A 17581-nucleotide genomic window follows, 5' to 3' on the forward strand; every position below is an offset into this window, starting at 1 on the left:
GCTACTCTTTGTTGTGGCGCACGGGCTTCTCATTGTGGGGGCTTCTCTTGTTGCAGAGCACGGGCTCTAGGTGTGCAGGCTTCAGTAATTGTGGCTTGAGGGCTCTAGAGCGCAGGCTCAGTAGTTGTGGCGTACAGGTTTAGTTGCTCCGCGGCCTGTGGGATCTTCCCAGCTCAGGGCTCGAACCCATGTAGGGTTCCCTACATTGGCAGGTGAATTCTTAACCACTGCACCACCAGGGAAGTCCTGTTTCCAGTTTTTTAGCTATGGAAGGAGTTAGATAAAACTGTTGCACCATACAGATTGTTCAGCTTTGATTTTGCTAGAGAGTTCATGGACTCATCTTTCTGTTTTTATCATTTTGATTGTAAATGAAATAAATATAAGATAGGAAACTCTTTGACATCTTTAGCCCACGGGATCATGAAAACAAATATTTTCTTAAATTTTAGTAGAAAACTGGTTTGTATTACTGAACTTTACATAGTATTAAGTTAATGACATAATTTATTTCTTGACTTTTTTTTTCCTCTTTTTATTTGAGCATCTTTTCTTATGTGCTCAGGGTAGAGTTTTATACAGCTTTGTATAATTCTTATAATCCAAAGTTGTAAGATGTAGAAAGTACTGCCAGTTTGCTCAGCAAATTATTGTCACTTAAGAGAAGCATAAGGATGTGCTGACCAATAGGGTTTTTTTTCTTTTAAATTTTTTATGGCAGTTTTATTGAGATATAATTTATGTACCATAAAACTCACCCATTTAAAGTATACAATTCAGTAGTTTTTTGTTATAGAGTTATATAGTCATCACCATTAGCAAACCTTAGAACATGACCAGTGGGTTTTATTTTTGTTTTTTAAGGTAAAACATTTGTTAGTAATTACATTTGAAGATTTGGAGCTATTTATACGTATTAAATCTCATTTTACTTGTGTGTAAGTACATAGATGCCTAGTACATGTACTATCAAAAGCCTTTTATTGATAGTTATTTGGAGGAATGGAAAAGTGTATCTTCAAGTAGGTTTGAGCCAATTGAGAGTTCCGAAATGTAATCTCCAGTCTCATTGATTGGTAGGTTTCTGGATCTAGCTACTAGTCAAGTTTCAGGAAGCATGGACTGAAATTAGCTGTTCCCTTTATCCCACATTTGGAGGCTCAAGGTCTCTTCTATTTATAATTCCTTTTACTTTCAGCTTCCGTTACTCTTAGAAATAGCTGAAGATTGATGTGAAAAACAGAAATTTGGCTTCATAGATGGGCAGGGATTCACCACCAGGCCTTTTTTCCTTTTTGGGGGGTTCAGAAATGAAGATGGTAGCCAGTACCTAGATATGGTGGGGAAGAATGTGATGAAACTTGGAACCCATATTCTAATGATTTATACAATCAATAATATTCATTAAGGGGATCTGAATAAGTCTTTCTTGAACTCTCTAAATGTCTTCACCCTTGTCTTTCCTTTAAAAGAACTGGTTATCTCATCTTGACTGTTTAGTTTTTTGTAGGTCTTTCAGTTTTTCCACAGTATTTCAGATATTTTTATTTTCTTCTCCTTTGATACTGGGGAATATTCTGCCTTTTTTTTCTTAAGAGTGTCGGACTATATTCCATCAGTAGAATTTTTTTATGCTTAATGTATTAGAAAACAACATAAGTATTTAATTTATATTAATATTTAAGATAGTTATATTTAATCGAAAATATATTTAAAATAGAAAAGCTTTTGCATTCATAGTAACCTTGTGTAATCTTATACATACTATCATCAACAGCATGAAATATATAAATATTTTGAGCATGTTAACTATGCCATTGGTATAGCCACTGAGAAGTCTTACTTAATAGTCTGCTTATAACAGCATGAAGTGGCGTATTTTAGAATACCTGGTAGTTATCTTCATGATTTTTACCTCAAAAAATTAAGGAACTATGGAAATTCTATATATATTTTCCATAAATTAATATGTAAATAACAGATATATCCCTTATGGCCACAGCCTGTTAAACTAAACTATACTTCTAGTCAGTGTGACCTCTTGTAATGAGATCCATGTATTTATGAAAAATAGATGTCCTATTATTTATTATACAAATACCAAGACTAAGCTTAATAGAATATCTTTTAGCTCCGAGGTTCACAAATGCCAGTCCTTAGACCTCTGACAGACTGGCTTCATCAGAATCTGTTGTCCTAAATAGAGCTTTTAAGAATTTAAAAAAGTATATGTAGTTATTTTGCTATCTTTATGATTTATACACACATGCATATATATGTGTATATATGAAAAAATCAGCTCTCTTCATGTTTTAATATTCAAAAATCTGTCTTTACTTACAAGTTACATCATATCAAATAGTCATAATTATTTTCCAAACATCATATTAATATAGTTTAATTTATTTCTTTGACCTTGGTTACAATGAACCTAAACTATTCCAGATAGAACATTATCTTATTCTTAGTCCATCAGATTTGGGCCACGGAGTTTTAGAACATATTTTTTGCATACCTAAAGATTGAAAAATATTGTTCCACTATACCCAGAAGGGCTTAGCTGAAAAAGTGTCCTTTGTTATCCAGTCTGTAGCATTGCCTTATAAATGAGCCTCCCCTGTTGTAAAATGCCTTTGGTCATTTAAGCTATTAAGTCTTGAGATTGACCTACTTTGAGTTGAACTGTCTTCTACTGAAATAATTTGCTAATAGCATTTTTTCAGAGGGAATTAGTATTCAGATTAATTTCTGGTGATAATAACCTGTAAAAAAAAATCAGCTTAGATCTCAGTGCTCAGATCATGCCTCATTTTCCTATTTACCTATTTTATTCAAAAGCAGTTGTGGCAAGCTGCTAGATATATAACATCATATTCTGTTTTTAAAACTCTGCATCTCTAAAGCAAGTTTTGATTTTTTTTTTTAATAACTTAGAAGGAAAGAGAAACGAAAATCTCAAAATCTTTTCACTTAAAAAAAATCAAGGCCAGAGAACTAAAAGAATACACTAAACCAACTCTCAGTAGGCCTTAATTTAATGATTATTAACTTAACGCTAATAATCAATAATTTAGCAGTTATTTGGTAATTCCAATCATATAAAACATATCAAGAACCTGAAAGTAAGATAGTGACAAACATTTGCCTAGTCAAAATAAATGTCAAATAAAATCGATGATACTTAAGCCTGTTTACTGAAGGAATGGCTCAATTTATTACAGGATCAGAAAGGCCAAACCCAAAGTTCCCCTGGGCAGTAAGAATGAGAAGGGCAAACATTGATTCTTTCAGCAAACATTTATTGTATTCCCACTATAAAGAAAGTTTGCATTTGTATTTTTCTCCTTCGCAAGAGAAGGAAAAAATCGGGATTTTATATGCAGTTTGCAAAGTCTCTACTCTAGCTTCTGACGTTTCTATCTTATTACAACAAACAGGTTATTTTTTGTTTTTAATCACTACCAAATTGGCAAGTAGAAAATAATAACCCTACGCTGAACTATAGATGCTGTGATAGCTAGGTTTACACACTGTCTTTATACTCCCATACATAGTCTCACCTCAGTAAGGCTTTTAGGGTTTCTTGAGTTATGGAAATGAATGATGATAAATTTGTGAATGCTAATGATTTACTATATTAGGATCTAATTAGTCTTTTCTGATACTTGAAATATAAGCCTAGTTACTGAAATTTTTATATAACTTTAGGGAGAGGATGGATTGGTTTCCTTCTGTTTTGCTCAAGGTAGCTGAAATTGGGAAGAGAGAATCTGAAGGGGCCTGTCCTGCGCTACCTCCTTTCTCTTCTTCTCATCCCCTCCTGTGGTTATCTTTTAAAGCACAGAAATGGGTGGGTTCCAGTTTCTTGATCAGCATATTCCTACTTGTCTCATTACCTTCACTGTCGGCAGGTTCATGTGTGTGTCCAGACCTTTTACTTTCTCTTATCCTGTTGAAGATGTCCATTTGTTAGAAACTTTCTTAAAATGTGACATGCTTCTTCTTGTTTCTGCCAGTGCTGGTCTCTTAGGCTGCAGTTCCTTTTTTGTCACTTGACTTCACCTAGTTCTACAAGGTTATAATCCTCCCACTCGCCATTTTCCTTTCACTAAGAGATAAAATTTTTAAAAATAAATTTATTTACTTAAATTTTATTTACTTTAAAGAAGTAAAACCTTGTTACTTTGATAAAAAGAAAATATAATCTCTTCTGTCTTTGAGGAAAAGTTTTTACGAGAAGTGCTTCGTATTACATTTGTAACTGAAAATTACGATCTCATTCAGAACTTTATTTGGGAAGACTCATTCACCCAGGAAGTGGGGGAAGAATTTCTTTCCTTACTTCTGTCCCTCAGTGCACCTGGACTCTTATTCAAGCTAAAACTATAAGGTCAGCTACCGTGTGTGATAACTGGGACGTTTATTTTTTACTCGAATCTCCATTTATAATAGTTTTCTGAGGGAAGATGTATACAGGATGCCAAAGTTATTTACAAATGAACTTTTGAGGATTTCTTGTGTTCTAAAAAGCAGGATATTTGTTTTTCCTTTGGGACTAGTAAGACTAGAACGTATATTTGGCAGTGACCATCATTTGGATTGATTTACCTTTCTTAACCTATACCTGTTGTATCCTCTGTGGAAAGGATTTATTCCTATTACTAATTTTAAATGAAGACTTAAAATATTGATATCTGCTGAGGCATATATGATATAAACAATATTCAAAAGGAGAATGTATTCTGGGACAGCTTTAAAATAATCTCATTGCCTTTTTAATGTCCTTGGAAGCCTTATATCTAATTCATAGCTTTTGTTTATGGTTGAATATTATTTATTCCATCTCCTGCAAGAGTTTCTCTGGGACATTTATACCTGTTATATATTTGTTGGTCAGTCTTTTTTTTTTTTTTTCTCTCTCTTTTCAGGTGGAGTAATAATAATTGTTGACTCTGGACTTGTTTTAACTTTTTTCTCAGTTTTAAGATTTCCTCATTTTTGTTTTTCCTTGAGTAGTAATATATTTTCCTATTACTAATTAGAGTTTTTCTTTAATAACAGATTTATACCTAAAACTGGAAGATGTGACCCATAAATTTAATAAGCCCTGTATAATGGATGTAAAGATAGGGCGGAAAAGCTATGATCCTTTTGCTTCATCTGAGAAGATTCAGCAACAGGTCAGCAAGTACCCATTAATGGAAGAGATTGGGTTCTTGGTGCTTGGCATGAGGGTAAGAGTGATTTTTAGTGTAATATACACGTTTCTTGTTACATGTTCTTCCCTTGAAAATTATAGATGTCACATATATTTTGGTATTAGGTTATCCATAACTCCCCAGTGTGGGGCAGAGATTTTTACCTCTTCTGTTCACTGGTATGTGGGCAGTGTCAGGAATTATTCTGATATACAGAACATGATTAATAAGTAAATGAATAGCTTAACCTCAAGGCTCTGACTCTGATAATTTTGTATTAAAGAAGTCTTAAGTTTAGGTGCAAAATAAGTAACACGATAAGTGAATGTGATATTATTTATGATTTTCCCATGAGAAAAGTGCTAAGTTTATATATTCAGTAATTTTTCTGTATATTTAAAACAGAAAAGTGAAATTAAACATTAGCTTATTGTTTCAGACTGTGATTTAAAGCTGTTATTTTCTTTGCTCATGTTTCTCTGGATTGGCAATTTGAGTTGGGCTCAGGTGGTCAGTTCTTCTGATCTCATCCAGGTTCCCTCTTGTGGCTGCACTCATCTGATGGCTCAGCTGGGGCTTGGTGGTCTAAATAACCTCACTCTTATGTCTACAAGTTGATACTAACTGTTGGCTGAGCCTTTTCCCATGAGGTTCCTCATCTTCCAGAAGGCTAAGTGGAGCTTCTTCATGTGCTACATTCCAGGAAGGCAAGAGAGAGAGCTACAAGAGCTGTTAAAATCTAGGTTAGGAAGTCACTTTCTGTCATTTCTATGGAGTTTTATAGGTCAAAGTACATCATAGGTCCAGTCCATATTGATAGGGAGAAGAAGACCCCACTTCTGATGGTGGGAATAGGGAAGTCAAAATACAAATGGCAGTGTGCACAAGGATGTTGAGGCCATCTTCACAAACAATATGCCACAGTTAAGAATGTGGAATAAAATCCTCTAAATAAATGGTATGCCTAGATATCTGGCGGTAAAATTTGTATATATGATAAATTATTGCTTCTATAAAAACATAATGGGTCATTTTGAAATTCATCATGTAAGATGATATACAGTCTTCCTTTTGAGTTTTAAACAGGAGAGTTAATAGGAAGCATTATAAATGAATTGTTACTGTGATAGTTAAAACAGCACAGTTGAATTTGGTAGTCTGTAAATAAAACCAAAGAAATTATTGACACAGTTATTTCATTTTAGAAAACTCTAACTAAATGTGGGTATATAGTAAAGGGGAAAAGGGTAGTGGAATAATGGTAAAACAAACATGGAATAAACATCTCAAAGGAATCTGACTGGGTAGTTATTTAAACCTTTACTGTTTTCAAATCTCTCACCCTCCTGCTTTCCTTCTCTTTTAGCAGATAACTTTGCCTTCTGCTTCAGAAAAAATAAGCCATCACACAGGATTTCCTTTAATTTCCTGCTAACAGATGTACATACCTAACCTGCAAGTGCTTTCATTTCCTCCTTATTCCTTCCTGTTACGTTGAAGAATTTTCCATCTTCCTAAGGACAGCCCTTCCCTATGTCCTCTGGATCTCATTGTCTCCCACCTCTTCAGGAGCCTAATACTGTTGATTCTCTCTTGTCCTTTTTATATCTTCAACTTCTGTCTTCCTTTACTCTTTTTTCCTTTTGTTTTAAATATGTTCAAATCACTCTCAAAAAAAAAATCAAAACCCATTTTTATCCTTTTCTGCTCTCCAGCAATGGATTTAAATTGTTTGGCCTTTGCACCCAAACTAGTTACATTTGTTTCTCTTGCCTTACTTCCCACTCAGTATTCTTCAATCCATTCCAGTCTGGCTTCGGCTTCATCATGCCACTAGATTGGCGTCTCATGAAGTTCCCTAATGACGTCTCCATGTCACTAAATCCAAATGGCATTTTTCATTACTCACCTTACTTCACTTTGAAAAGCAGCCTTCAACACTGACTAGGTCCTCCTTGAAACATTCCTTTTTGTGTCCATAACACTACACCCTCTCTTGTTTTTTTCCTAAGACCACTTTGCAGTCTTCTTTGCCAGCTCATTTCTTTCTGTTTGTTCTTTAAATATTGAGGGATTCCGCTTAGTTCCATTTTACTGCCTCCCTCTCTTTTTTATTTCTTCCTAGGTAGCGTCCTTTGTTCTCATTGGTTCAGTTTCACTTACACTGATAACTCCCAAACATATATTTTCAGCTTCTGGTTTTTCTTTGATCTCCTAATCTATATAGCTAACAGCCTATTAGACATTTTACTTGGATAACTTAAAGACATCTAGGACTAATATGTAAAAAACTGACATAGATCTGTCTTGCAAAATAACAGCCACAACAGTAGCAGCAAACCTGTTATTCTCTGTCTCAGTAAATGGCATCACCATACGTCCAGTTTTACGAGTGAGAAACCTCACAGTACCATCACCTCTCAGAGCCATCCATCGATCCTGTTGATGTTAATTCCCAAGCACCTGAGTCCCATTGTCAAAATTATTCCTCTCTAGACTAGTATCTTTACTGAACTCTCAATGTCAGTTTTGCTCTCTTCCAGTCTGTTCTCCAAACATTGTAAAATGTATATCTAATTGTGACATTCTCCAGCTTAAGAACTCTTCAGTGGATTTCCATTGACTTTAAGATATGATTTTGCTCTCCCGTGTTGTGTTATTTCCCCAGACAAATGAGGTTCCTCTGTTTATATTTTTTAATAACATTTTTATTGAGATATAATTTATATACCATTCAATTCACTCATTTAAAGTATACAATTGATTGGTTTTAGTATATTCATAGAGTTGGGCAGCCATCATATTCAATTGTAGAACGTTTTTATCACCCCAAAAGAAATTCCGTACCTATTAGCAGTCACACCTCATTTCCTTCCAACTTCCAACCCCCCTAGCCATAGACAATTCTAATCTACTTTCTGACTCTATAGCTTTGCCTCTTCTGGACGTTTCATATAAATGGAATCATGTAATACAATAGGTGGTCTTTTGTGACTGGCTTCTTTCAATAATGTTTTCAGAGTTTGTCTATGTTAGCATAAATCAGTATTTTATTCCTTTTTATTGTTGTATGGATATACCACATTTTGTTTATCCATTTGTTCGTTGGTCAACTTTGGGTTGTTTCCACTTTGGGGCTATTATTAATAATGCTATCATGAACATTCATATACAAGTCGTTATGTTTTTATTTGGGGGGGTAGTTCCTGAATTTGAAATTGGTGGGTGCTATGATTAAGTTTAACTTTTTCAGAAACTGCCAAAGTGTTTTTCCAAAGTTCCTGCACCATTTTACATTTCTACCAGTGATATATAGGAGTTCCAGTTTCTCCACATCCTCACCCAAAACCCAAACCTTGTTATTGTCTCTCTCTCTCTCTTTTTCTTTTTTTAACTATAAGCCATCCTAGTGGATGTGAAGTGGTATCTCATTGTGGTTTTTTTTTTTTTTTTTTTTTCCTGCGGTACGCGGCCTCTCACCGCTGTGGCCTCCCCCGCCGTGGAGCACAGGCTCCGGACGCGCAGGCCCAGAGGCCATGGCCCACAGGCCCAGCCGCCCCGCGGCACGTGGGATCCTCCCAGACCGGGGCACGAACCCGCGTCCCCCGCACCGGCAGGCGGACCCCCAACCACTGCGCCACCAGGGAAGCCCTCATTGTGGTTTTTATTTGCATTTCCCTAATGGCTCATGGTATTGAGCCTCGTTTCATGTGCTGTTGACCATGTGTATATCTTCTTTGGAGAAATGTCTATTCCAATCCTTTGCCCATTTTTAATTTGGATTTTTTCTGTGGATTGTTTATCCACTTTCTTTATAATGGCTTTGGAGTACAAAAGTTTTAAATTTTGAAGTCTAATTTTTTTTTTTTTTGTCTTTTGTTACTTGTGCTTTTGGTGTCATAGTTAAGAAACCATTGCCTAAACTAAAATCATGAAGATTTACTCCTATTTTTCTTCTATAGTTTTAACTCTTACATTGAGATGTGTGTACATTTTAAGGTAGTTTTTTGGGTGTGGTTTGAGGAAGGGGTCAAACTTCTTCTTTTGCATATGGATATTCAGTTGTCCTAGCACCATTTATTGAAAAGACCATTCTTTCCCCCACTGGATGCTTTTGACACCCTTGTTGAAAATAAACTGACCGTAAATGTAAGAGTTTATTTCTGGACTCTCAGTTCTCTTTTGTTGATCCATATTGTCTATCTTTATGCCAGAACCACACTGTCTTTATTTCCCCAGCTTTATTGAGGTATAATTGACATAAAGATATTTAAAGTAAACATTGTGGTGATTTGATATGCATACACATTGTGAAAGGATTCACTCATCTAATTAATTAACATATCCATCACCTCACATATTTATCTTTTATTTGTGTGTGTGAGAACATTTAAGTTCTACCCTCTTAGCAAATTTCAGTTATGCAATACAGTGTTATCAATTTAGTCACCATGTTTTACATTAGATCCTCAGACTTTATTCATCTTATAACTGAGTGATGAATACCAACCTCTTACTATTTCCCCCACCTCCTCCCAGACCTTAGTAACCACTTTCTACTGTCTCTTTCTATAAGTTTGGTTTGTTTTTTTGGATTCCATGTATAAGTGATGCTGTGCAGTATTTGTCTTTCTCTATCTGGCTTATTTCACTTAGCGTAATGCCCTTAAGGTCCATCTATGTTGTTGCAAATGGCAGATTGCCTTCTTTTTCATGACTGAATAGTATTACATTGTTTATTTACAGGCGTACCTTGGAGGTATTGTGGGTTCAGCTCCAGACCACTGCAATGAAGCAGATATCACAATAAAACAAGTCACAAGAATTTTTTGGTTTCCCAATGCATATAAAAGTTATGTTTACACTATACTGTAATCTGTTAAGTATGCAATAGCATTATGTCTAAACAAACAATGGGCATACCTTAATTTAAAAATACTTTATTGCTAAAAAAGTGCCAAAACAATTATAATGGTAACATCAAAATTCACTGATCACATAACATAACAATATAATAATAATGAAAAAGTTTGAAATATTGCGAGAATTACCAGATGTGACACAGAGACATGAACTGAGCAAATGCTGTTGGAAAAATGGTGCTGATAGACTTGTTCAATGGAGGCTTGCCATAAACCTTCAATTTGTGAAAAACACAGTATCTGAAGTGCAGTAAAACGAGGTATGTGTGTACACACCACGTCTTTATCCATTCATTCATTGATGTACACTTAGGTTGTTTCCATATCTTGGCTATTGTGAATAATGCTGCAATGAACAGGGAGTGCATATAGCACCATGATATCCTATTTTCTTTTTCTTGGGTGTATACCCAGAAGTAGAATTGCTGGATCATAATGGTAAAAATCATAATTTTTAAGTTTTTGAGGAGCTTTCATACTGTTTTCCATAGTGGCTGCACCAGTTTACATTCCTACCAATAGTACTCAAGTGTTGCCTTTTCTCTATATTCTCACCAACACTTGTTATTTGTTGTCTTTTTGATGATAACCATTCTAACAGGTGTGAAGTGTATCTTGTGATTTTGATTTGCATTTCCCTGATGATTAGTGATGTTGAGCACCTTCTGATGTTCCTGTTGGCCATTTGAATGTTGTCTTTGGCAAAATATCTATTCAGTTCCTCTGTCCATTTTTGAATCAAAAAATTGGCCCATCAAATTGTCTGACTTCTTTATATATTTGGAATATTAACGCCTTATCAGATATATGATTTGCAGTTATTTTCTCAGAACCACACTGTGTTTTTTTTTTTTTTAATTGGCTGTGCCGTGCAGCTTGCGGGATCTTAGTTCCCTGACCAGGTGTTGAACCCAGGCCCACGACAGTGAAAGCACTTAGTCCTAACCACTGGACCGCCAAGGAACTCCCAAGAATTACACTGTCTTGATTAGTGTAGCTTTGGAGTAAGTTTTGAAACCAGGAATTGTTAGACTTCCAACTTTGTTCTTCTTTTCCAAGATTGTTTTGGCTGTTCTGGGTCCCTTCAACTTCCACGCGAATTTTAGAATCAACTCGTCATTTCTGCAAAGAAGTGTCGGCTGGGATTTTGGTGTAAGGAATAGTTTTGGATCTGTAGGTCAATTTGGGTTCCCCTATTTGTTTTCATGGCTTCCTTTATATAGTAGTTAGCAGTTTATAATTACATATTGTTTACTTATCTGAGAAAGGATATGATTGAAGTGTGAAATAATAAATGAGAATGTGAATATAAATTTAATTATGTTGTTCTAGAATGTTAAAATTGGGAGACATACCTTGAATTTAGTAGTAGTTATGTTAGGATTTTTTTCAAATAGTCATTTCTTTAGTAGGTGGTAAATTCTTTAAACTTTTTAATCACAGTGGGTTTGTAGACTAATAATAAAGATAGACTTGAATAATAAAGATAGACTCCAAATTTAAAAAATTCTCCTTCAAGACAGTCCTGCCTTTAAATTAAAAAAAAAAAAAAACAACCCTTAATATAACTGAATAGACTGAAATTTATCAAATATATCAGTTTTAACATACTTTTCTGTTATGTTTAACCAGTAGTAGGAAGAGGTTTGGTGGGTAGAAGAACATGCCAGTTTAGGAATTCCTTATTTTTAAATGACTGTCAGCAATTATACTGTTATTTCCTTGATCCCAAGATGGTGTAGATGATAAGACTCACTTTGATTTAATAACAAGATTTATTAAGATATGTGTAAGAAAAGAGATAGAAACTGAATAGGAACTATAAGAACAAGGGAGTCACAAAAAGAGGAGTATAGAGTGCCTTTGGAAAAGGTGGTATTTTGAACTGGCAATGGGGAAAATAATAGGTAGAAAACCAAGAAGCAGAGCATATTGTGAAATAGGAGTTTATGTAAGGTGACTAGAGCATACTATATGTAGGAAGGTGGGGTGTATTTTAGCTTAGAGTATCAAACTGAGAGAAGTTAATATATCAGCAGCTTGCTTTGGGACTTCCTGGCTTTTTGACATAGCATCCTTTTGGGTTAACTATTTGAATGGTTGTTTAATTTTCCAGTTTTGTATTGACTCGGAAAACACATGCTATATAACTGTAGGGGTTTATTATATTTATTAACCACAGGTAATTGAAATACAGTTTGTAGAAATTTACCTGAAAGTTCTTTAAAACTTGTGATTCAAGATTTTAGATGATTTAATTTTGGATGTTCCAGTATATTTTTGGCAATAACTTAAATTTTTGACAAAGAAATATTTGCACTTAAGAGAGAAGTCACGTTTCTTAATCACCGATTCCTAATTACTGGGGGAAAAGATTCTTCTCTTTTTATCTTTAGTTATCACATTGTCTAAAAATCGGACTCTTTTTTTGTATACCTTTTTTTCCTCTATAATAGTGGATAACAGTAACCCTTCAAATTCCTTTTTTCCATTAATAGGATTTGAGTTAATAGGAAATGTGTTTTGCTAAAGATATTTGAATTGGTTTGCTCCTGACATGAGTTCCTGTAAAATAAGCAACTCATATGATCCAGGAAGTGCTGGAGCCTTTTTTTGCTTGTTATTCTGTCCTACTCATGTCTTCCAGCTTACCATTCCGTTAAAAATATTTTCAAGGTGGTACTGTAACTTTTTTTTTTTTTTTTTGAGGTACGCGGGCCTCTCACTGCTGTGGCCTCTCCCGTTGTGGAGCACAGGCCCCGGACGCGCAGGCCCAGTGGTCATGGCTCACGGGCCCAGCCGCTCCGCGGCAGGTGGGATCTTCCCAGACCGGGGCACGAACCCGCGTCGCAGGCAGACTCTCAACCACTGCGCCACCAGGGAAGCCCTGTAATTTTTGATTTACAGATATCTTTGTGATTGACCAAGACTGGACTGGTAGAGACTGAAGAAATTCTCAGACCTCTTTATATTCTAGCTTTAACTAGTAAAGTAGAAGTAAATAGAGATGCCTGAAATTAATACAGCATTGTAAATCAACTATACTTCAATAAAAAAATAAATGAATAAATAAAAATAAGTAAATAAAGGAAGAGAGAATATCAATAAAGGAGTCCCACTGAAACTGATTAGCTTTAGTCTATTTGTGAAATTTAGATTTTTCATATGTGAAATCTAACTTAGCTTAGAAAATACATCCCTGAATAGTAGAATGGTGACAATTTTGAGAATCCTCTTTTTTGGTACATTTCCTAGTTTTTAGTTTACATGACCGGGTATTTGAAAATTCTTCTCACTTGTTTTTTGTGTCTATTTAATATATTTCCTCAGATTATTAATTTCTCAATTTCATCCTTTTTTATTGCAACATAAATGATATATAACATTGAGTTGTACAACATATTGATTTGTTACATTTGTATATTGCCATATGATTGCCACATAGCATTAGTTAATACCTCTGTCACTTTGAAAATCCTCTTTTACACATATTTCTGTGCATAGAGAACATGAGTATATTTTTTTAAACACATTTTGGTTATGATTAACTGTTCTTATAAAAATAGTTTTTCTTGTAGTCAAATGTAATTTTGGTATTTATGAAATGCTTTCTTCTATTCATAGTAACACTTTGTTCAAGATAAATTATCTTTCTTTAATAGGCTGTAAGTGGGTGTAAGAACACGGTTCTAATTTAACTTTTTTTTATCTAAAATGTGTTTATTGGGATGGTTTCCCATTCATCTTGATTCCAGGGGCTTTTAGTGCTGCTTCCATCTGAAAGAGCACCCTTCTGTAAGCCTTGCTTTTCCTCCTGTGGGCTAGCAGAGGACAGTGGAGCAGCCAACACACAAAACTACTGTTTGTGCATGGCTAAAGACGGTGGTGATTTTATAGCATCCTGGGCATTTCACATCCATGAAATAGGAATTGGGGCTCTGCATCAGGCACTTCTTGTGTTTCCTCTTCTCCTCTTCTGGAGAGGGATGAAGGAGATCCTTTGCTAGAGGCATGTTCTCGTGGGGAGGTCGTCACTGTCGGAAAGCTAATTTAACTTTTTGAATAAAGTGAAGCATTTGAGATAGATGGTAATTAGCCATATCAGACTGAAAGTTATAAAATATCAGTTTCTAAAGCAGTGTATTCTTTTTCTTCTTTTTTTAAATATTTATTTATTTATTTGGCTTTGCCGGGTCTGAGTTGTGGCACACATGGGATCTTTAGTTGTGGCATGTGGGATCTAATTCCCTGACCAGGGATCAAATTCGGGTCGCCTGCATGGGAGTACGTGGACCAGCAGGGAAGTCCCTAAAGCAATGTATTCTTAATGCTTCTTAAAAATATTTAATTAAAATTTGATGAGCTACATTGTTATATGGCTCAAGCTCCAAAAAGTATAGAAATATATACAGTGAGAAGTCACTTTGCACACAGGATACTATATTATAGTGATTTTTTTCTCCAGTGTATCCTTCCAGAAGTATTTTAAACATATACAAGTAAATGCTGCATATATGTATTCCTTTATTGCAAAACCTACCTACTTTGAACACTGTTCTGTATCTTGCCTTTTTTTTTTTGTTTAACATATCATGAAGATTTTTCCATAGTGGCACAGTATTATAGTTTAACCATTTTACTTTGATGGATCCTTTGACTTGTTTCCAGTCTTTTGCTCTTACAAGTAATGTTACAAATGACTAACCGGAGATCTACCTCATTCCACCAGTGTGCTAGGGTATTTATGGGATAAGCTCCTAGAGGGGAATTGCTGAGCTTGTATGCGTTTATAATTGTGGTAGATATTGGCAGTCTGCCTGATATCTAGAGCAGTGGTTTTGAACCAGGGGCAGTTTTATTCCCCAGGGAGTCATTTGGCAGTGTCTGGAGGCATTTTTGGTTGCCACAATTTTGGGGTAGGCTGTGTTCCTGGTATGTTTAAGAGCTGTTTGATTTCAGTGAACTCTTCAGATATGTTGTTCATTTTCCCATAAGAGTAAACATGCCCTTTGTTCATCATATAAATTTCAAATACCTTTTCTCTGTTTGTCTTTCAATTTCTGAATGGCAAAAACACTATGAACATTTTAAAAAACATATTGTATGTGGTAGAAATTTTTGAGTTTTAGTTGGAAATGCCTTCCCTAGTTATTAGTTATTCAAGGATTCTTCTATCTTGGGGTGGGGAGGCATTTTATTTTGCTCATTTTGATCTTTGATGTATTTGGAATTTATCCTGGTATAAGTTATAAATAAAACCTATTTTTTCCAGATCACTAGTTAATCATACTAACACCATTTAATAATAATCCATCTTTTTCTACTGGTTTAAAATACCATTATCACATACAAGCTTCTCATGTTTTTGACTTTAAAGTACGTTTTAATGGAATTACTATCCCAAAGAGATATCTGCACTCCTATGTTCATTGCAGCAATATTCACGATAGCCAAGATATGGAAACAACCTAAGTGTTTGTCTACAGATAAATGGATAAAGAAGATGTGCCTCTTTAAACAATGGAATATCATTCAGCCATGAGAAAGAAGGAAATATGGATGAAACCAGAGGGCATTGTGCTAAATGCAATAAGCCAGCCAAAGAAAGACAGATACTGTGTGGTAGCACTTATACGTGGAGTCAAAAAAAGAAACCCAAAAGACAAAGCTGATCTCATAGAAACAGAATAGAATGGGGGTTTCCAGGGATTTAGGGAAGGGGGAAATGGGGAGATGTAGGTCAGAGGGTACAAACTTTCAGTTATAAGATGAATAAGTTCTGAGGAACTAATGTATAGCATGGTGACTATAGTTAATATGATATTGTATACTTGAAATTGGCTGAGAGTAGGTTTTAAGCATTCTCACTGCATATATACACTGCATACGTACACTAAAAATGAGTTAACTGTATGAGATGATGCATGTGTTTATTTTCTTGATCTTAGTAATCATTCCACAATGTATATGTATACCAAATAATCACATTGTATACTTTAAGTATATACAATTATACTTGTAATTTATTCCTCAATAAAGTTGGAAAAAGTATAAATAAAATATGTTTTAATATCTAGTAGGATGGCAAGGTTAGTCCCTCCTTACTGATCTTATTTGGATTTTCCTTAGCAATTCTTGATTTTCTATATGAACTTTAAAATTAGCTTATATGATTAAAATAATTGTTGGTGTTTTATTATAATCTGATTTTACTTCTAGATTAATTATATCTTTTATGATGTTGAATCTTCCTTTCTGAGAACATGGGTATGTGTTTATGTGTATATCTTAGGGGTGTTTTAAAGATGTCTTTATATAGATCTTAGGCTTTTTTAGTTTATTCCTATGTTTTATTTCTTTTTTATTTGATTTGTAAGTAGGGTCTTTCATTACATTTTCTAGCCAGTTGTTTGTATATATGAAAGCTTATTTTCTGTTTACTAATTTGTACTGTCACCATTTCAAGTTTTTATTGTTTTTGTTAGTTTTTAAATTGATTTTCCAATATACAACCATTATCTACAAAGAGTAATATTTTTGTTGCCGCCTTTTCAAATTATTATGCCTCTTATTTCTTTCTCTTATCTATTTGCATTTGCTAGAAACTCCAGAACAATATTAGGTAATAATGATGATAAAACACATTGTGGTAAAGTACTTTTTGTGGAAGTTTCTTGTATTTTAGGACAGATGCTTCCTTATTTCTACTTTAAACTTGAGGCTAACTTTTGGTGGATTGAGATGGATAATTCTTTTCATATTGGAAGTACTCATCTGTCTTTTTAAAGAGTTTTCATTGATAGTGGATGTAAATTTGCTAAATGCCTTTTCAGCATGATAAGACAATATGATTTTTTTTTTTCATCTTAACTCCATTAGAATGAATTATATGGGTAGATCTTCCCATCTTTAACCATCCTTGCATTGCTGGGATTCCGTCCACTGCTCCTCACTCCCAGCCCTGGGTCAAGGAGTATTAGTGTTTAATATTCAGTGCTTTTTTCTGACAGGTTTATCATGTTCATTCTGATAGCTATGAGACACAAAACCAGCACTATGGAAGAAGCTTAACAAAAGAAACTCTAAAGGATGGTAAGGATTGAAAAACCATACTTTACTGCTTTTATTACTACACAGTTATCAAAATAATTCTAAAGTGATTTCAGTTTTAATTCTCCTTTGGTATAATGATTCAGTTCACAATAAAGTCTTAACATATATGCTTCTAAAATATTTATGGCCAAGATATTATAAAAGCAGTGATAGCACAGATTTCCAGAAATAATATTCTTTTAAAGTTTATTATTAGCTCTATCCAAGATGGGGCAGAACTTAAGAGTGATGTAAATAGTTTGAAGAATTTTTATTTTATGTATACAAAATAATCATCTATAGTGTGCCCTTAACAATTAGTATTTGCCTTGGTATACTTAACCAATAGCAAGCTAATATTCAGATTGG

General features: G+C 34.5%; 1 protein-coding gene and 1 pseudogene across 7 annotated transcripts in view; one reads left to right on the plus strand and one right to left on the minus strand.

Annotated features, from left to right (window-relative positions):
- IPMK (inositol polyphosphate multikinase) overlaps positions 1 to 17581 on the plus strand; it is a 41963-nt gene that overhangs the window by 18274 nt on the left and 6108 nt on the right. For all 7 annotated transcript variants that reach the window (XM_027111872.1, XM_027111871.1, XM_027111875.1 and 4 more), the window contains 2 exons: positions 5062 to 5234; positions 17131 to 17212. In XM_027111872.1, the coding sequence (XP_026967673.1) occupies positions 5062 to 5234; positions 17131 to 17212 (255 nt within the window). The remainder of the gene's footprint in view (positions 1 to 5061; positions 5235 to 17130; positions 17213 to 17581) is intronic.
- Positions 13820 to 14690, minus strand: LOC113623134 (40S ribosomal protein S27-like; annotated as a pseudogene).

The sequence above is a fragment of the Aethalodelphis obliquidens genome, unplaced genomic scaffold (assembly GCF_003676395.1).
Source record: "Aethalodelphis obliquidens isolate GAN/ISIS:26980383/991018 unplaced genomic scaffold, ASM367639v1 scaffold11, whole genome shotgun sequence".
NCBI lineage: Eukaryota > Metazoa > Chordata > Mammalia > Artiodactyla > Delphinidae > Aethalodelphis > Aethalodelphis obliquidens.